Source organism: Lytechinus pictus, chromosome 5 (genome assembly GCF_037042905.1).
Source record: "Lytechinus pictus isolate F3 Inbred chromosome 5, Lp3.0, whole genome shotgun sequence".
Taxonomy (NCBI): Eukaryota; Metazoa; Echinodermata; class Echinoidea; order Temnopleuroida; family Toxopneustidae; genus Lytechinus; species Lytechinus pictus.
The window spans coordinates 20,489,940-20,511,723 of NC_087249.1; the positions used below are offsets into that span (position 1 = coordinate 20,489,940).

Consider the following 21,784-nt stretch of genomic DNA (forward strand, 5'->3'; position numbering starts at 1 on the left):
TTGGTTACATCGTCTCAAAAACAGAATACTCTATGAATTTACTTATTACAAATTATGTTCTAATATTGATGCTTTTTCACGTAAATGGTGTATGAATAGATTACTTTTTACAATTAACGAGGGCAGCATTGCATGGCTCATTTAAACATTTGATTTTATAACTCTGTGCTTGTAATCAACCTGATCTCATTTGAATGTTTATGTCAAACTATTCTTTTATTATATACCTGACTTTTGTGATTATAATTTGTAAATAAAGTTTTCATTTGAAAAGTCAAAAAAAAAAAAAAAAAAAAAAAAAAAAAAAAAGTCTTTCTTTCTTTCTTTCTTTCTTTCTTTCTTTCTTTCTTTCTTTCTTTCTTTCTTTCTTTCTTTCTTTCTTTCTTTCTTTCTTTCTTTCTTTCTTTCTTTCTTTCTTTCTTTCCTTTCATTCTTTCCTTTCATTCTTTCTTTCTTTCTCTCTTTATTTCTTCTCCCTCTTTTTACTTTGTTACTTTAATATCATTGTACCCTAGTTTGTTTTTGTTTTTTGCTGCTTTAAAAATATCGTGGGGTGCAGTTACTCCTTGTGCCTTTGTGGCGCCGCCCCATGCTACAACCCCACCAACAAACAATGATCAACATATTCTACCGAAACCCCTGAACATATTCAAGACCGTTTGGCGAAATAAAGGCTGTGCCATCGCGTAGCTGATCGGATTCAGGAAACTATTGGAGTAGCGCATCATGGAGACCAAAAATAAAACAACTTCTGGTATCTTCCCTTCGAAGAGGAGATCGCGGTTGAGATTGGTCACGATGATGAAGATGACATGGGGCAACCAGGCGATGACGAAAGCGACGATAATGGCCGATAAGGTACGAGTCGCTTTCCTAGCGACTTCAGCTGACTCCCGTTGCTTCGTAGCCTTCGTTGTCTTCTGTGAATTTGATTCATGGATAAATAAGAGAAGGAATTCTGGGTTTGAAATTTCGTTTTACAACCGAAAATTAAATAATCATATTCGGCCACATTTTGAGTAGGTTTGATAAACGCTGGGATAACTGGTGTATACAATCCCATTTTAGAACAAATTACATTTTCCATTATCATCTAAAAGTAATATATGTATGTATGCAAATATGATTTCTTAATATTGATGTTCAGAATGCATGGGCCTGCTTGAAAGTACCATGTATAGGCCTACCCTTTCTTTAAGGTGATTAATAGCAATTACATTTTCCATATCTTTAAAAATTAATATAAGCAAATTTTATTACGTTATGCGCAGCCCACTGGAAGAACAGTTTCCAGCTGTAGTGGCAATACACTAGGTAAATAAGATTATCATCATTATTATCATCATTATCATTATTATTATTATTATTATTATTATTATAGTCATCATCATCATTATTGCTTTTATTATTATCATTATTATTGTTATTATTATTGTTATTGACATATAGGAAACCACGATTTTGCACTCCCCCCAAGGATTTTTTTTTAAACTGGGAAAAAAATGTATTATAAATGCTATCATGAGCATCCTACTCAAGTTGTAAAGTGCTTCTAAACTGCATTTTCACTCTTCAAATTTTGAAAATGTTCTCATATATGGTCATGTTAGATCCCTACTATATAACTCCCTAACAAGAAACTTTCAGGTCATTAGGCATATATCAAAATTCAAATATGGTCATGTTAGATCCCTACTATATAACTCCCTAACAAGAAACTTTCAGGTCATAAGGCCTATATCAAAATTGAGATGAATAAATAATCTGTTCAATATGATAACGTGGGGCTTAACATTAAAGTGTTCTGGTCACTATGCACAAATCATTTTTCTCATTATTTGAGTTTTCATTATTTTTTTAGCGAAATACGCATCATGTATGATCATATTTACAACAAAAAGTGTTGAATATCAAAAATTTCAGCTCACGCTACGCCTTCGCATTCAGTTAAATACACATCCTGTTCATGGTTACCAAAAAGCTTATAACGTCAACTTATCATCTTTTTTTTTAGTTCGCGCTTCGCGTTCGCATTTAATTGCTGAAATGTCATCTTCACACGTCACTGTAAACGGGTCTTAACAATCCATTTTCTCGTTAGAAGGCCATTTTTTAAATTCTAGCTCGCGCTTCGCACTCAAGTTTGTAAAACAGGAGAAAAATCTTGTCCACCTTTGCCCCGACCTCCCCAAGAAAATTGTTATTCTGCCCCCACCCCCACTGTTTCCCCCTAATTTAAAAATCTTCATGATCTTTGTGTCGCCACTGGCCACACAGTCCCGACCCACGGAATACACAAGATTAAGTCATGCTCCAGTCCGACATAAAAGTCGCACTTCAATATTTGTGACCCCCCCCCCTCCCGCGGTTTTTACCTGATTGGTCTGTGTCCCATCAATATCGATGCCCTCATTATCCGTCTCTCTGGACTTTAATTCTGATGATCCCATAAAATCCGTTGAAGTGCTTCCTGGGGCATTCCCCTGAGGTGTCTCACCATCCTCCTTGACGTTCTCTCGGAACTGATTCGCCAGCATCTCGGCTCCGAAAGCTGTCCGTATCTTGTAGACGATACGGACGTACAGGACAGTAATCAATATGGCGGGAATGATGATGGTGAGACCCACCGGGAGAAGAGACGTGACCAGACGAAGACCGTACCGAGGAACGCAAGCATCTTGGAAGGAAATCAAAAATAAAACATTACTGCATGCGCCTGGTAAATCAATTATATAAACGGCATCATCAGCGAGCATGAAAATCTAAGGGGGGCACTTGGATTTGGAACGGGTAGGGATGTGCACCCCCAAAATCTGAGACCTTACCCTTAACAACTGAAATGGCGAAATGATATGAGGGGCCATGCAAGTGGGGGCGCTTGGGAACTGGAAAGGCTGTCTTACTGACGCCTGCAATGAGGGGCTTAAGAACGGGGGAGGGGTCGGCTTGGTCAATAAAAAAGGATGAAAATGATACCCTGATGGAAACTTCTCAAGGCGTGAAAGGAGGGGCTTAAGGGCCGCCCATACCCGTACTGCCATTATTATTATAGGGATTGGATGGCCACTAGTGGACGACGTGGAAATGTCACTCTGACCATGGAGCTATAGGTCCATGCTCTGACATTCTGCGGGTGCACGGCTGCATGCAAGATGAAAGATCGTCATTAGTTTTTTGTATCGCCTGCATGGCAACTGCGGCGAGGGCGTCAGCAACGTCAAATCTTAACCAAAAGTTAAAGGGATGCTACGGGCTGAGAATGTATATTAATATATCTACATAAATAGAGTAAAATTCATAGAGGAAAATGCTGATTTCATCAAAATCGGATAACAAATATAACGAAGTTATTGAATTTAAAGTTTAGCAATATTTTGTGAAAACAGTTATATGAACGTCGTCATGGATATTCATTAGGTGGGCTGATGATGACACATCCCAACATTCCTTTTTCTTATGTTATTCCATGAAATCATAATTGTTTCATTTTTTATGTGTAAATGATGTGTCTCCAGTATAATGAAATAATTTGCAGCAATAAATAACTAATGCACTTAATCAGTTGTCAATCCAATTATTGTCTTAGTTCTTGGTAGAACATTTTGTAATAAATCTAATTTCATATAATAAAATACAAAATAACAAGTGGGGATATGACATCATCAGCCCACCTAATGAATATTCATGAAGACATGCCAAGAACTGTTTCAACTGAATAATGCAAATCTTTAAAATTCAATAACTTTGATATTTGTTATCTGATTTTGATCAAATTTTCAGCATTTTGCTATGTGAAGTTTACTCAATTTATTGAAATAAAAATATCTTCAGCCTGGAGCATTCCTTTAAGTTTTTGAAATGTCATCATAACTTAGAAAGTATATGGGCCTAGTTCATGAAACTTAGACATTATAGTTATCAGGTATTTTTTACTGAAAATCCTGCCGGATTTTGTGGTCACATGACCAATGTCAATTAGGGTTAATGAACTTAGACCATGTTGGGGGAAATCAACATCAAAATCTTAACCGAAGATTAAGTGTTTGAAATGTCATAACTCTGAAAGTATATGGATCTATATAGTTCTTAAAACTTGAACATAAAAGTAATCAAGCTTAAGAGAACATCCTGCGTGAGTCTCAGGTCACGACCAAGGTCAATGAACTTTGGCCGTGTTGGGGGTATTGTCAACTTCAGGGGCCGCGGAACGGTTTTCATAGTGGGGGGGGGCTGACCATGCAAAAAATCACAATCCTATGGTCATTTTTACTTTTTTGTACACGGTTTTGGAAAAAAGTGGGGGGCTGAAGCCCCCCCCCCCCCGCTTCCGCGGCCCCTGAACTTGCCATCATAACTTTGAAAGTTTATGGATCTAGTTCATGAAATGTAGACATAAGGGTAATCAAGTATCACTAATCGTCTTGCACAAGTCTACGGTCACACGATCAAGATCAAATGTCAATTCAGGTCAGTGTATACCTAGTATTTTATTATCATATGAATGGTGTTTTTGTGAATGATTATTCTATAGTCGTTTTCAAAGTCAGCACTGCTGCTATATTGAATCGCGTAATGCAGGCGAGACTGCCAGAGGTGCTCCACTTATTATTTATTAGTTCTTTTCCAGTCTTCAGTAGATCTCTGTGACGCCACCACGCCGACCTCCGCGACATGACCATAATTTGGGCGTTTTCGCGCGTATTTGGGGACATGTTATTTTCTGAATTATACAATTTTATCAAAAAAATATTCATTTAAAAAAGTCAACATTCTCCTTCGCTCGTAACTTAAGAAATTTAGCCAGATACGCCGTGATTTGCCTGCCCCCATCTCTCATAGTGGGTGAATCATTTGTCCAAAATATCTTTAAAAGTTGACGAAAACGATCTAGCATGGAAGTAAAATGTATCGATATTTTCCTTACCCCAAATTTGACCAAGCCTCACCCCTCCCCCTTACTTAAAAATGTTTTCTGTCGTTATGTCATAACAGTTTAAGGGGCGGTTCGCACTGTAGGCAGTGGCGTAACTACGGGGGGCATGGGGGCACGTGCCCCCCCCCCCCCCCCATCGGCTGGCCAAACAAAAAACGGGGGGGGGAGGAGAAAAAGAGGAGAAAAAAGGAGAGGCATAGTAGAGGAAGAAGAAACTAGTGTATATTCTATTATATTAAGGTATATATATTATATTATTTTATAATATATCATATTACATGAGTATTTTTTTCATAACTTTATGAAACATATTTTGCTGAGGGCCTATGACATTGTGTTCATCATTCCTGGTGCTCGCAATTTCTGTTTGATGAAATATATAATCATGTTGTACTAAAACATCCCGTTTTCAAGTCAATATACACCATATACATGTATTTCCTCGCACTTCGAGTTATTGTTTTATGTAGTTACATGCTTCTCTTTCATGACTACTTAAAAGAGATTGCCCCCTTTTAAAGTCTGAATATAAAATATTCCCAGTTAGTGCTTACGTTGCATTAGTGGATTGGTGAGATATGTCTGCTCTTCATGAATTCCTGAAAACAGTCCTTAAAATTTTCCCTTTACTGGTCTGAAATCTCTATCAGAAATTTTCAGCTCGCGCTTCGCGCTCGCATCATTTAGTAAGTGAAATACGTATGGTCTTAGTGAATTTTTACAAACAAGCCTAAGAATGCCCCTCTTCAGGTCTGAATTTCAAAAATTTCAGCACGCGCTTCGCGCTCGCAGTATTTGATTAGTGAGATATATATCATGTTCATGATTACAAAAAGTGCTTCATGTGTTTAGGTGTAATTCTTACAAAATCAGCAAGCGCTTGACGCACGCATTAGATAACTGGTGAGATATGTATGCTCTTCATTAATTCCTAAAAACTAGTCCTTTTGTCCCTGTTTGGGGTTAATATATACAAAAATTTCAGCTTGCGCTTCGCGCGTGCATTGTTTGTTTAGTGAGACAGGTACGTATCATGATTACAAAAAAAATTGCTTATATCCCTTTTTTAGGTCTGAATGTCAAAAATTTCAGCTCGCGCTTCGCGCTCTCATTATTTAATCAGTGAGATACATATCTGTTTAATGACACAGTCCTTAAAATGCTTCTATTAGGTCAGTATACCTGGCAATTGAGCAAGCGCGCCCAGTAAGTGACTCAAAATTGTTGCTGGTGCCCCCCCCCCCCAATGCCGTGACCCACGATACGCCACTGACTGTAGGCCTATACCGTTTTCGGCACATTGCTATAATTATAATAAAATTAAGTGTTCATTAATTAAGCTGGCTACTCACAATGACGGTTTCGCGCAGTCTGGAATATTGCAATTTTACATACTGTACGTACATGTATATGTGACTTTTTCGTAGATTTCAAATCAGAACAATGTACATATCAAAATTGCAAATAAAAATGAAAACATATTGAAAATTATAACAGTAATGAGAATGAAATAGGGCAAAGAATAAATTCACAACCCCTTTCCACGAGATCATACCCCTCCCTTTCCCATCAAGCAACAGTTTACAGGGTCCTGTTTCAAAAACACTTGTTATAATAACAAATGCAGTACGACAATATGCCAGACGGTGGCCTGTACTTATAGAGAAGAAGAAGAAATGCACAATTTCTATAACAAGTTTACTTTCAGTCGCTTTAAACCGTTATTGCAAATTTGTTATTGCATGAAGTTTTATGAAATGGGGTCCCATGCAGGTGTATAATAATGTTTGCACGCTTCTCATTGGAGTACAATACTTAACCCTTAAAAAAATCTTGATGCCCGAAAGGGGGCTGATTCAGCCCCCCCCCCCCCTCCCTAATCTCGGCTGTCGAACTCGCGATCGCAAAGAAAAATGACACACGCATTACCCATGGCATAATTTACAAAACTAGGATAAATTCTTCGAAAAATCTCATTACTAAATTGTAAATTTATGCGTGAAATTAAAAGTTTGCTCTAATTACCTAAATAATGCCCCTAAATTTCTTTATTCACACATTATTTGAAGGAGTCTGATCAAAATTAATGTACTTGAAAAAAATAAATATCACAATATTTTCGGATATATTTTTATTGTTTTTTTTCCTATGTATTACTTTATATTAATTTTGTTTGATTTTTGTTTGTATTGTTTATTATTGAAATTGTCAGCAACTTTATTCTGACCAGATATAATGTGAAATTAATGTATTGTAACCAGTAATAATAAAAATGATACATTTATGAATTTTGGCTTAAAACACAATTTGCATTGGATTTGTTTACGAATTCATGTTTTTGAACAACTATGGGTTTGAAATGCACAATGTGGCGTAATTTTGGAACCGCGTACCAGGGGATTGCAAATTTGGTCTCAAACCTTGCATGACACTTGAAAGTAAAATGTCAGCTGCGAGTGAGACGCGGTCAAAAAAAACTACGCTGGGGATTTATTGCGGAAAATGTTGAGGGGGCGCTGAATCAGCCCCCCCCCCGTCTTATCATGCACAAAATATTAAAAACAAACTAAAATTCATGCAGTCTAAGATAATTTTTGTTTTAAGGAAAGAGAAAGTTCCGGCCATGCACACGCACTAGATTATTCAAAACGATATAAAACAAGCTTATGAAACCCCAATTAAAATGTGTTTTCTCTTGAGGTGTCATTATTTTTTGTCATTATCGAAGCTGGGTAAACTCGAAAGACATTGCGCAGTCATTGCTATGGTTACGTCACCATCATGCAAGCTGCATCTCAAGTTCAGTCCTTCATCCACGAATTCGTCATCTTGCCTTGTCCCATGTGGCAATAACGTATTTATCACCCACTTCGCAGACGCTTTCTGCAACGTTGAGAATCTATTAAAAAAGCCCGTCAAATGGACAGATTAGAGGTCATCGTCGAAAGTTGGTGGACCAGGGGCCGTTTAGGATCCGCATACAATGACTTTTTTCCAACGGTCTTCATGCATCATCAGTATGTGACAAATGTGAAATACATTTTATTATTTTCGTGCGACAATTGAATAACATGATCAATTGCATTTTTTTAATTTCCATCCATCCATACGAATTTATTCAGTAAATTCGTCAAATTACAAATATTAAATATCCTCGGTGGCTCGGTCAAATAATATATCTGATTTTTTATCATGGGACTTCAAAAATAATACTTAGCCTAATAATAATAATAATAATAATTAATGATAATAATAATAGTATATATATATATATATATATATCATATATATAAATGCCCTACTGTAATACACTACTATGATATATCAACATTATTTATTCAAACGGATAGGTTGGTTGGTTGGTTTCATTCACGATTAAAAATACATAAAATATAAACAAAATATACATTACATGATCAAATGATTATATATAACAATATTTAAACATATAACTGAATGTAATACAAAAATATCAAAATAATCATATCGCGTGGATAAACCCGTTTCAGTTTGGCTGTGTTCTTCCCCGGGGTTCCTAACTTTTGCATTTCAATAAATGAATTCCTGCCAGTTACCCATTTACCCGCACCTGGGTTGAGTGCAGTTCAATGTGGACAAAATGGCTATAAGATTCAAATTTCAATAGTTACGACTATAATTAGAGTTGATAATGATTCTAGTTATTATCGACTGATTGTATCCTTACAATAAACCCAATAGACCTAATTGGAAGCTAAAATTGAGTTTGAACTCACCTCGGAATGGGTCATTTTGACTAGGTGTGGTCAAAATGACTCCTAGATCCCAGCCCGCCGTGTACGGTAGCCAGATAGCAAGGCAAATCAACCATATCACCACATTAAAGATAACGGCCCTTCGAGTACACTTCTTTAAGAAGTGAGTAATGGGATCATACGTCGCTTGATGTCGATCAATGGAAATGGCCACGATGCCGAAAACGGAGACGGTGAGGAAAGCGTCGTTGAGAGCGAGATGAAGCTTGCACATGACAACGGTAGGGTAGTAGGTATTGATCACGTTAGCCGCGACCGTGACGCCAACTAGGAGATCAGAGATGGCAAGATTGATGAGGAATAGATTGTTGTAGGTTCGAAGTCGACGTTCGGTAGCGAAGGCAAAGAGGGTGGCGGCGTTCGTGATGATGATGATGGAGCTATAGACGATTGAGAATGTCGAACCGATGCTGCTGAACGGTGGTTGTGGAGGTCCACCCGGCATTCCCGGTGGACCGACCGGTGATCCAGCAGGTAGCCCATCCCGTGATGTAACAAACCCCGAGTCATCGAGCCCGATGACCGAGTTTGCTTCCGTGAAATAACCATCTGAAAAAGAACTCACGAATTCGGAGACTTCGGTAGTCATAGTTATTTATTTTTTTAAAGAAAAAAAAACGCTCCGAATCGATAACAATACTCTAGAACAATTCGAAACAGCCCTCTAATCTTTCAATAGTACATTAGAATTTGTGTGAGGCTTTTTTCGATCGCTGATAGTTGCCCTCAAATTCGATCATAAATAATGGTGGGATAGAAGTCACACGAAACTTTAATTCAACGCAAATTTGATTAATATTAAAAATTTTGATTTATAAGGAACATCGAGAACATTTCCGCTAGATTGAAATCTTTTAGCTTTATTTGGCGGTTATGCTATATCGAATTTTATTCTATTATCGGCTGGTAGGATTGATGAGTAACGTTTCATTGTAAGGCCTTTGATAATCGATGTCGGTTACTGGTTGAGTTAATGTAGATGAAACAGAGAAATATTCTATGTTGCCAGCTTTGGAGAGAAGGCGTTCACAAATGATCAAATAAACAGACAAAGTGATAATATCCAGCTTATCACAACAGCAGATTTTTTTTTTTCGTTTTATGCAAAATGAAATATGAAGACGGTTTACGTAGATTTTACGTCTTTACTTGTGAAAAGCAAAGGTAATAGAATGTAATCTTGATCGAAGTCGTGCTGACATTTCAATGACTTGAAGTTTCCCACTGTGTTCCGTCCGTACACCTAACGACCGACCTTGCATCTTCGAAATTAAAAAACAGCCCGTTCTATAACAAGATAACTTGTCGCTGACAAGATGCAAACAATATCAGAATGAAGGCTTACACTAATAATTCCGTTTGATAACCTCGGACCTATTATGCAATGTTATGTAAAATTGATTTATGAGAATAAGGGGCGGATCAAAGATTCTCCATAGGGGGCAGATATTTCCGATGAAAATTTGAAAAGCAAAAAAAAAATGATTATGGTTCTCAAAAGGAGGGAGCAAGGGCCGGCTGTGCCCCCCCCCCCCCCTGGATCCGCCAGTGATAGTAACTACTAGAAACAATTTCAAAATGGTACAAAAAGTGCGACATTACTTTGGATAACGTTTTAAGGTTCAATTTTTGCACTCCTTTCATAAAGAAGCACAATTTGAAAGGCATTGCATTGTGATAATGAGTGTAACTAATGGACAGTTTGAGTCTCCAATGAAGAACTAGAAAGACTATACCAGCCAGGACTCGAACCTGCGACCTTCTAACTGAATTGTTGAGCTGAAGACATTTACAAATTATGATATTGTGTTGTAAATGAAGACAATAGTTGGTGCGAAATTGTGCAAAGAATATTTTCTACAGTACATGGAAAATGCAATGCAATCATGAGTAGCCAAATATATGTGAAAGCATGGGCGGAAATCTCTCCTCACGGGGGGGGGGGGGTACAATCGAGTTTTCCATTGTTCTTATACACACACACACACTCATATTCTAGTTATTGTTCTTTTCATGTTGCTTAGTCTCCTTGGTGACCGCTTCATCAATTGTATATGTTTATCAGCATGTGGGAGTTTTTTCCTTTAAAATACCTTATTTTTTTTTTTTTTAATATGATAATAATTTACGTATCGACAACCTCTCTTTCTTCTTCCTAATTAAATTTTGCATTTAAAAAAAATATTTCTGATATGTAATTGTATAATTAAAAATATATCATAAGGCCTAAATGACTAATAAGAGCGCCAAACGTGAATATAGTAATTGCCAGTCCAACCTCGGATAAATAATTCCCACTATACTTTCTCAAAGCCTGATATATTTGTATACTACACTGACCTAGAAATTATCATTTTTTAAGAGGATACGTGTCTCCCTAATCAAAATGACACGCGCGCGAAGTGCAAATTGCTGATTAATGCACCTCTGAGGTTTATCTTGCAAATTCTATGCCAGGAGTAAATGCATGGTGGTTGGTACGGAGAATGATGATGGTGATGATGATGATGATAATGATGAGATTAATGATGGTGGTGGTGGTGGTGATGATGATGACGATTGTCACAAAAGCCCAATATTTCGAATTTTAAAAGACAAGTCCACCCCAACAAAAAAGTTTATTTCAATAGAAAGAGAAAAATCCAACAAGCATTACAGTGAAAATTTAATCAAAATCGGACGTAAAATAGGAAAGTTATGTCATTTTAAAGTTTCACTTAATTTCACAAAACAGTTGTATGCACATCCTGGGACTGATGACGTCATCCACTCACTATTTCTTTTGTGTTTCATAATATGAAATATGAAATATAGCAATTTTCTCATTGTCAAATGTGGAATTAGCATTGTTTAATAATATATGATTCAGTCAAGTTGTTCCTTATTGTCATCTGTAAAAAATGAAATATCGTATAATTCAAACAATAAAAACAAAAATAAATAGTGAGTGAAGGACATCATCGATTGCACGACACTGAGTTATGCATATCACTGTTTTGTGAAAAGTAAGCGAAACTTTAGAATGTCCTTACTTTATTTTACATCCGATTTGATAAAATTTTAAGCGTTAATATGCGAGTTTGATTTTTCTCAATTCAACATTTTTCATGGGTGCACTTGACCTTTAACTTGAAACGCTATTTAATGGCAGTTTTTGGTATATCCTTTCAGTCTGTGAGTTTGAGCAAGTTGCTGCTAACCACTGACGTGTGACCGACGCATTTCAGGAAAGTACATAATTGGTTCGCTGTTTTTGGTATCAAGCGTAATTTGCATTGCCAAGTAGCATGTGGGAGCGTGCCTTGCTTAAAGCCCCTTTCACAATTGACGTACGACCTGTTTACGACCACCTGCAACATGTTTTTCTTGTTGTTGCACAATCGATCCCTTGGTGTCTTGCCAGCACTCGCAGTCGTTGTAGACGATCGCACAAACTCGAGGTGGTCGGAGAAGATCGTGACTGGTCGCATCTGAACTTTGAACATGTTCAAAATCCAAACGCGATCAAATACGATTGATTCACTCGCAACAGGTCGTACCATCGGTCGGGCGATCATCGTGTGAGTGTTGTTCAACGTTGTACGACTTGGTGCGAGAGGTGGCACAACTAAGTATTGTCGCATTTAGTCGACTGGAGGTCGTACAACACTTGCACATGTGCTGGAGACCTACAGAGACCAGTGTTGCGACTGGGTGCGATAATATTAGACTGTTGCAAGACCGATCGAAATTACGGCTTACAACATTCCACTACCGTTGCTTTCGCATGTATGCGACCGTTCAGCCCCTTTCACAATTGACGTCCGACCAGTTTACGACCGCCTGCAACAGTTTTTTCTTGGTGTTGCACGATCGATCTCTTGGTGTCTTGCGAGCACTCGCAGTCGTTGTAGACGGTAGCACGAACTCGAGGTGGTCGTGACTGGTCACATCTGAACTTTGAACATGTTCAAAATCCGAACGCGATCAAATACGATCGATGCACTCGCATCAGGCCGTACCCGGGGTCGTACCATCGGTCGGGCGATCATCGTGCGAGTGTTGTTCAACGTTGTACGACTTGGTGCGAGAGGTGGCACAACTAAGTAGTCGCATTTACTTGACTGGAGGTCGTACAACACTTGCACATGTGCAAGCGACCTACATGTACAGAGACCTGTCTTGCGACTGGTTGCGATGATAATATGGGCCATAAGACTGTTGCAAGACCGATCGCAACGGCTTACAACATTGCACTACCGTTTCATTCGCATGTATGCGACCGTTCCACTCGCAATCCCTTGTGCAACACTCGCATGTGATCGCACGAGCACAATAAGAGTATATGCGACTAACTCGTGCAACGGGGTTTACTGGTTGTTTTGTTGTACGACAGCTGTTGCAACTGTGAAAGCCTCGATCTGTGCGATCTTATGAGATGACTCGTATTGTGCTCGTGCGATCACATGCGAGTGTTGCACGAGAGATTGCAAGTGTTTTTATATCAGTCTCAATAGTTGCACGACTGATTGCATAGTCGTGAGAGTCGACGTGATGAGACAATGCTCGTACGTTTTAATGAAACAAGTGCGAGTGTTCGTGTGATTGATGTGAGGCAGTGGCGTACCTAGGATTTTCCACAGGGGGGGGGGGCAAAACCGTCCGCCAAAAAAATTGACAAGCAAAAAAAAAAAAAAAAAAAGGTCTTCAATCACAAATAAAGGATTTTGTACCAGAAATTTGACAAGCAAAAAAAAAAAAAAAAAGGTCTTAAATCACCAATAAAGGATTTTGTACCAGAGAGAAAATTTGACAAGCAAAAAGAAAAAAAGAAAAAAGGTCTTCAAGCTCGTCATGGGGGCAATAAAGGTCTTCAAGCTCGTCAGGGGGGCAAAAGGGTCTTTCAAGCTCGTCAGGGGGGCAGGGATACGTCCTTTGCATGGGTTGTGGCTCGTCAGGGGGGGCAGACTGCCCTCCCCTCCGTAGGTACGCTAGTGATGTGAGGTATAGACCAATTCGAACTTAGAGCAATGTAATATAGCAGCCAAAGCTTGGGGCTTGGCTGTCAGCCAATCTGCAATGAGCTATATAGGTGCGCGTATATGTAGGCGCTCCTGTTGTTTGAATGAGCTAATAAATTAAACCTGCACCATTACAGATTTATGTAACACTTAGCTATCCTTAGTTAAACCACAACCTTAAAAGAGTTTGATTTAAACCCGAATTCAGTATTTTTTTTCTACGTTTTATTTCGGAAAAGTTTTATTTATGTTTTGAAAGACAAAAATATAAACTTATCTTGCCCTTTTAATTTCGTGCAGTTTATGTTACATTTTTTTGTGCCATCTCTTTTATTTATTCTTAACTCCTATTTTGTAACACCCTGGAATGGTCGCATACATGCGAATGCAACGGTAGTGCAATGTTATAAGCCGCCTATGTAGCGATCGGTCTTGCAACATATATATTATCGCACCAAGTCGCAAGACTGGTCTCTGTTGGTCGCTAGCACATGGGCAAGTGTTGTACGACTTCCAGTCACTAAATGCGACTACTTAGTTGTGCCACCTCTCGCATCAAGTCGTACAACGTTGAACAACACTCACACGATGATCGCCCGACCGATGGTACGACCTGATGCGAGTGAATCGATCGTATTTGATCGCGTTTTGATTTTGAACATGTTCAAAGTTCAGATGCGACCAGTCACGACCACCTCGAGTTCGTGCGATCGTATACAACGACTGCGAGTGCTGGCAAGACACCAACAGATCGATCGTGCAACAACAAGAAAAAACTGTTGCAGACCGTCGTAAACTGGTCGTACGTCAATTGTGAAAGGGGCTTTACTAAACAAATGGGAAAAGGAGATTTCAGACCTAAAAGCAGGACACTCTATTCATGTTTTGTCAATTATGAAAAGGATGGGTAATTTGGTATCTTTCTTGATATACAGTGCGTCCCAGAAAAAACGAAACCGAGATTTATCGATGATTTATCATAACTTAATCACAAATACAATAGACAAGTGACCTACCATTGTAAAGCTTAGAATCTCCTCTTTCATCTGAAACTACTTAGATTATTTCTCATTCACGCATGAGTGAGCAAAAACAATTTGAAGAGGGGATACCAAAAAGTCACTTGGCGGGGGGTATCTGAATTTCAAAAAGAAAATCACATGCCTAAAAAGTTCAATATCTGCTCTTTTTGATACCTTAATCACAGAAAATGGTCACCTGAAAACTTGACATTCCAAGCAATTTTTATACCAATGATCAGGATGTTATCTGAATCAAATATTGATGAGAGCACGAAGCGCCAGCTGAAAATGTTCGATATTCTGACCTGAAAGGGTGACATTATAATCACTTATTGGGATTGGTATGTATCTAAATGAATAATTGATGCGAGCGCAAAGCACGAGCTAAAATTGTTGATATTCCAATCTAAAAAATCAGTTTATGGAGGTTTTATATAAAGTACAGGATAGTAAAAAACAATCATTTTAGGCTTAGACCTGAATGTGGGACATTCTATTCACTTTTTGTAATCATAAACGATGTGTATCTTGCTAAAGAAATGATGCGAGCGCGAAGCGCGAGCTGAAACTTTTTATATTCCAATCTGAAAACTAGACATTTTAAATAAAGAGGACATTTTTATGTAACCAATGTGGGGATATATGGCACCATCAGTTTGCTTATTGAAAATCAATGAAGAATGCATGAAACTGTTTCACCGAAATATTGCAAATCTGTGAAATGGCATAACTTCGTTCCTTGTCCGATTTTGAATCTCATCATATTATAGGCGTAGAATTCTTTTCTGCCAATGAACAAACAAGAAAATGGCAAATCTCCTTTTCCATAGGCGGATCCAGAAGAGATGTGTATATCTCTAAATTGATTCTAACAAACTATCTTTAAAGAAACCTTTCCATGACAGTCGATCCAAAATTTTGGCTCGAGATTCGCGCTCGCATCGATTGTTAAAAATATATTAACCCAAGCATCCTATTCATAGTTATAAAAATGCTCAAAATTTCCATTTTTCAGGCCTTAAAGGGGAATCCAGCCTTGGCCATAAAATGTTGTGTTGGGAAGGAGAAAAATAAATTAAACAGAATGGTGAAAATTTGAAAGAAATCGGACAAGCAATAAGAAAGTTATAGCTGCTTTAAAATTGGGATCACTAATAGTATGTAGATTTCAAATTGGCAACTGGGTAAGTAAATTATGACAAGGGGCAAGGACAACTTTCCCATAAGCCATGTACTTTATTATCAGGGATTTGTGGTTTCCTCCTAAGTACCTATTTCCCTGGGGCAGTAATCTAAATACGACCCAGGTAGTATATTGTTTAATGTCCTCATGAAAGAAAAATGTAATTTGAAATAAAACTTTTCGGAAAATGACATTTTAGCCATAATATGTAGTGGAGTACATGGAAGAGTAGTCCTTGCCTTACATCACTATGACATCCCATATGTGGCCAATTTGAAGTCTCCATGAGTATAGTGATTACCAATATTTACAACTTTTAAAAATTCATAACTTTCTTGTTGTTTGTTCAATATTGTTCAAACTTTCACATATCAACTTGTCTGATTTATTTTTTTCTTATAAAAACTAGTTTTTATTTGGGTTGGATTCCCCTTTAATATCAACATAGTTATTTGGCGCTCTCATTATGTTTATTAGATTAATAAATAATATAATAATATATCCACGAATTCCTAATAATCAAACTGTCCCTTTCTTAGATTGTTCCATCTCGAGCTTAGAAAGAGGAATAGGAAGATAGTCATCATTTTCATATTATAACGTTATGCCTTTAAATATCCCGGTCCTAAATCAAAATAACACTAATAATATATCAGCTCACGCCTCGCGCTCACACCATTTATTCATTGCGATCCATATCCACTTCACAATTTCCCGACACAGTGCTTGACCCTTCTCCAGATCAGAATATCATTTTTTTTCAGCTCGCGCGTTGCGCTCGCTTTATATTAAAAAGAAATGTATTTAGAACGCCCAGAATCCAGGTCGCATTATTAAAATAGGAAGATACCCAATTACCCATCCTTTTTCTGATTTCCAAAACATTAATATACTGTAGTGTCCCATTTCTAGGTTTAATTGTCAATTTACCCGCTCGCGCTTCTTGTTCGCATCAATTATTTAGTAATATACCTGTCTTGTTCATGATTACAAAAAGTGCCTAGAATTTCCAGTTTTTAGGTCGGATTGACAAAAACTTTCTGCTCGCGCTTCGCGCTCGCTTATTAGATTGTTGAATTATGTTTTGTCTTCATGGGTAACTCCAAACAGTCTTTGAAAGGCCCCTTTTCAGGCCCAGAACGTATATTAAAAAAATCATGGTCGCGCTTCTCGCACACAGTAATTTAGTTACATACGCATCTTGTTCAGGATCACAAACATTGCTCAGAATGTTCAATATATATATGTATATATATATAGATATGTTTATACATGTATAATATTCTTTAGGCATAATCATGATACATAATTCATCATCGTTGTTATAATATAACGGTCACTATACATTTTTTAATATTGAAATGTCAAAATGACAATACAATATTGAACCTATCCCAAAAGCTTTAGACAGATTTTAAATGACGTTAATTAAATATTTGGGGGTTTGACATCCCTTGTTATCTTTTATGAAAACAAGATAGCCTATTACAAGCTTTGGCTGTGGACTAAGTGAGAATAAAAGACTATTCTTCTTTTCATTACGACCAAAACCTACATCCTTTAGGCCAATTTGACCTTACCTGAGGAGAATTAACCAAAAGAATACATAAGATTTCCTGTTGCTGATATGAAAAAAAAAATGTATTTAGAACGCCCAGAATCCAGGTCGCATTATTAATGTAGGAAGATACCCAATTACCCATCCTTTTCCTGATTTCCAAAACATTAATATACTGTAGTGTCCCATTTCTAGGTTTAATTGTCAATTTACCCGCTCGCGCTTCTTGTTCGCATCAATTATTTAGTTATATACCTGTCTTGTTCATGATTACAAAAAGTGCCAAAAATTTCAAGTTTTTAGGTCGGATTGACAAAAACTTTCTGCTCGCGCTTCGCGCTCGCTTATTAGATTGTTGAATTATGTTTTGTCTTCATGGGTAACTCCAAACACTCCTTGACATGCCCCTTTTCAGGCCCAGAACGTATATTAAAAAATCATGGTCGCACTTCTCGCACGCAGTAATTTAGTTACATACGCATCTTGTTCAGGATCACAAACATTGCTCAGAATGTTCAATATATATATATGTATGCATATATATATATATATATATATATATATATATATATATATGTTTATACAAGTATAATATTCTTTAAGCATAATCATGATACATAATTCATCATCGTTGTTATATTATAACGGTCACTGTACATTTTTTAATATTGAAATGTCAAAATGACAATCCAATATTGAACCTATCCCAAAGCTTTAGGCAGATTTTCAATGACGTTAATTAAATATTTGGGGGTTTGACATCCCTTGTTATTTTTTATGAAAACAAGATAGCCTATTACAAACTTTGGCTGTGAACTAAGTGAGAATAAAAGACTATTCTTCTTTTCATTACGACCAAAACCTGCATCCTTTAGGCCATTTTGACCTTACCTGAGGAGAATTAACCAAAAGAAGACATAATATTTCCTGTTGCTGATATGAAAAAAAAAACATCATTGTCCTTTCGTAAGGTTCGCCAAAAGAAGATGGAAGTCTGGCTGTCCAATTAGAGCGATATTTGTTTAAAGGTGAATAATCAAATCAATAAAAAGCTGAGAAATAAGCGGGTAAAATAGCCGCGAGATATCAGAATACATCTCTATTTAACCTCGAGATTGAATAAAGATATTTTGCAGGGTTTGATGACTTATATACATAAATGGAAGAATAAACTATATAGACTGAATTCTTAAGGACGTGACATCAGGAATAAAAGCTTATTCATAAGACATCATCACGAAGCCCGATGAAAGGATTTTTTTTAAGAACGTATTTGAAACGTGATGGGGGGAACCTTGCTTCTGACAAAAATGAAATGTTGTCAAAGGAATATGTCATCTTCCCTTGGCGTTACATAATCATGATAATGGCTATAATTTTGCAGATGTTTATTGACCGGATGGCTTTGGTTTTGACGAGTGAACAAAGCTGATCACTCCATTAATTTACAGAGATTCATATTTCATCAGCCCCCCCCCCCCCCCCGAGATTCAATAAAATGATTGTCTGACATTGGAAGTATATGCGCTTTTAATTAGACAAATGAAGAAAGAAGTCTCTTCTTCCTTCAAGTTCGTAGATTTTTAATTATAATTAGTTTCTATTCAATATTGTGTATGAAAAGAGGCTAGGACATAATTATTATACGCCTACTCACTGGGTAACGAAACAAACATCGGGCACGATATCTCTTAAAATAAGAATGGAAAGTTGATTGATTAGTTAGTATCCCTAAATTAGACCCCAAAATAGCCAATCTGGAATAGAATTATTGGAAATGGTTTTTCAACTGATTTGAGTAGGTATGGGTGTCAACATTTACCCCAAAAAAAGTTAGGAGAAATACGGGTTGAGGAGAGTGTCTTTTTTTCAAGGTCAATGACCTTTTCGTATCAATCATATGTACTGTATAATGGTATCTCAGAGATGGAAAGGCATAGGTTGGTGATCATGGTGTCAAAATGCACAGATTCTTACCAGAAGATCAAATAAAATAAAATTAAGTACATAGAATGCACGTTCACCAATAGAATTCAAGGTCAAAGCTTTTCAAAGGTCAATGACTTTTTCACATTATAATAATACCATATATACTGTATAACGGTATATCTCTGAGATGATAAGGTGCAGGGATCATGGTGTCAAAATGCACAGATTCTTACAAGAAGATCAAATAAAATAAATTCAAGTACCTAGAATGCACATTCACCAATAAAATTCAAGGTCAAAGCTTTTCAAAGGTCAATGACTTTTTCACATTATATACCATATATACTGTATAACGGTATCTCTGAGATGAAAAGGCGCAAGATGGTGATCATGGTGTCAAAATGCACTGATTCTTACAAGAAGATCAAATAAAATAAAATTAAGTACCTTGAATGCACATTCACCCATAAAATTTAATGTCAAAGGTCAATGACCTTTTTATACATTATATACCATATTATATAATGGTATATCTAAGATTAACGGCGGAGGTTGGTGTTCTTGGTGTCAAAATACACATATTCTTACAGGAAGATTAAATAAAATAAAATTAAGCATCGAGAATGCACATTTAGATTACCATTTATAGATTTAGATTACAACATTAGATACCATAATTGGTATCTCTGAGATAAAACACTTCGGGTTGGTGATCTTGGTGCCAAAATGCAGATTTGTACAAGAAGATTAAACACAAAAATTAGTATAAAATATAAACTTTCTCCATTGAAATCCAAGATCAGAGGAAATATATATATATATATATATATATCTTAAATACACCCAGGAAATTCAAAGAAAAGTTGACACTTGCCAAGCATCATAAAATTTACTGTACATGTATCTTATATAATATTTGTGCTATCATGACAAATTTGATATCAAACTAATGAGTATGTTATGCCCCTTCATCACATTGCTTTGTAATCAGGAGCTGAAACATATTTAGGTGTCATTTTCCCCCAAAATATCTTCATATTTTATTCAAATTAAAAATAATAACTTAACAAAAACATTTCATATTTGTGCCAGTTACTTCTCAACACAAACTTTTCAGATTTTTGTTCAGTGGTGACATATCATGATAGAAAAAGTTATATAAATCATAGATTTAACATTTATATTTTTCTATGAAACGATGTTTGAAAATATGATAACAAACAATAGAATACATTTGGCACGAATATTACTTTTTTCTTTAAAAAAAAGTCCACCTGAGATTTACTCTTATCCCAGCGGCATTCCAATCATGTGAAAGAGCTTGCTCTTTCATTTGACACCAAATTCGTCATGGTAGTATTTATATTTCTGAAGATATAGTAAATTTACGATGATAGGCAAACAAAGAAATTTCACTGAATTCTATGGGTGTATGTAAACTTTCGGCCTCAACCAACTATATATATATATATATATGTGTGAAGTTATACATGTACTACAGCTTTGGCAACTCTTTTATATTTAAATATTGTGTGAAAGAAATCCATTTCTTTCACACAATATATATAAATATATATATTCGGTAGATATTCCACGTGTTGGAGTGATATTAAGAGAAACAAGGTTGAAACTTTCATGCTTTAATCCAACAAAATTTATTGAAGTCCATATATATATATATATATATATATATATATATATATATATATATTTATATATATATATTGTTATATTTCCGTATGACATAAAAATAACAAATAATTATTCCTTTATGTTCATATTTTATTTGTGAATAATGTAAATGAATATGGCTAATTTGTAATGCAAACATTGAGATTTCATAATTTCAGTCTGAAATGATGAAGGTCTTGAAAAATGTATTTAGGGGTCAGAGGTCACTGAACTCTTTCCAAAATATCAGTGGAAATTAAGTAAAAAAAAGGGTTGATAACCAAATAACACTTTTTCATATACTGTGATGCGTTGCCAAAAGAAATGAAAAAATAAATGAAATCAAGTATATAATTTGAAGCACGGTTGTCGTGTCCTTTTCTCTCCAGTGATAGGCCACTCATCTCAATGCTATAATAAATACTATTTACTATTAGCTTAATCTTCTGAATATGGATAGGATATGTCTAACATATCCCCTATTTTCCCCTTTTGTTCTAAGAGATTTTTGTAAGACTTTTCTTTATTACTTGTGTTTTAATCCTTGGACCCCGTGGAAGAACAGTACTGTCTATGGGCAGAGCTGAACTGGGTGTCCTTCCGATTTCACTATTCTCATGTCTCTTTGATATTGTTGTTTCTTTGTATATGTCTGTTCTAACTTGTTATTTTTAAATCTTGCTTTTATATGTTC

General features: G+C 36.4%; 1 protein-coding gene across 1 annotated transcript; it reads right to left on the reverse strand.

Moving 5' to 3' along the window:
* Window positions 1-617: 617 nt before the first annotated feature.
* Window positions 618-9,316, reverse strand: LOC129261678 (muscarinic acetylcholine receptor M2-like). Its single transcript, XM_054899727.2, has 3 exons — window positions 8,689-9,316; window positions 2,376-2,677; window positions 618-920 (listed from the first exon to the last, which is right to left on the reverse strand). Exons 1-3 carry the CDS (start codon window positions 9,314-9,316, stop codon window positions 618-620), a joined length of 1,233 nt encoding a protein of 410 aa, XP_054755702.2.
* Window positions 9,317-21,784: the final 12,468 nt, after the last annotated feature.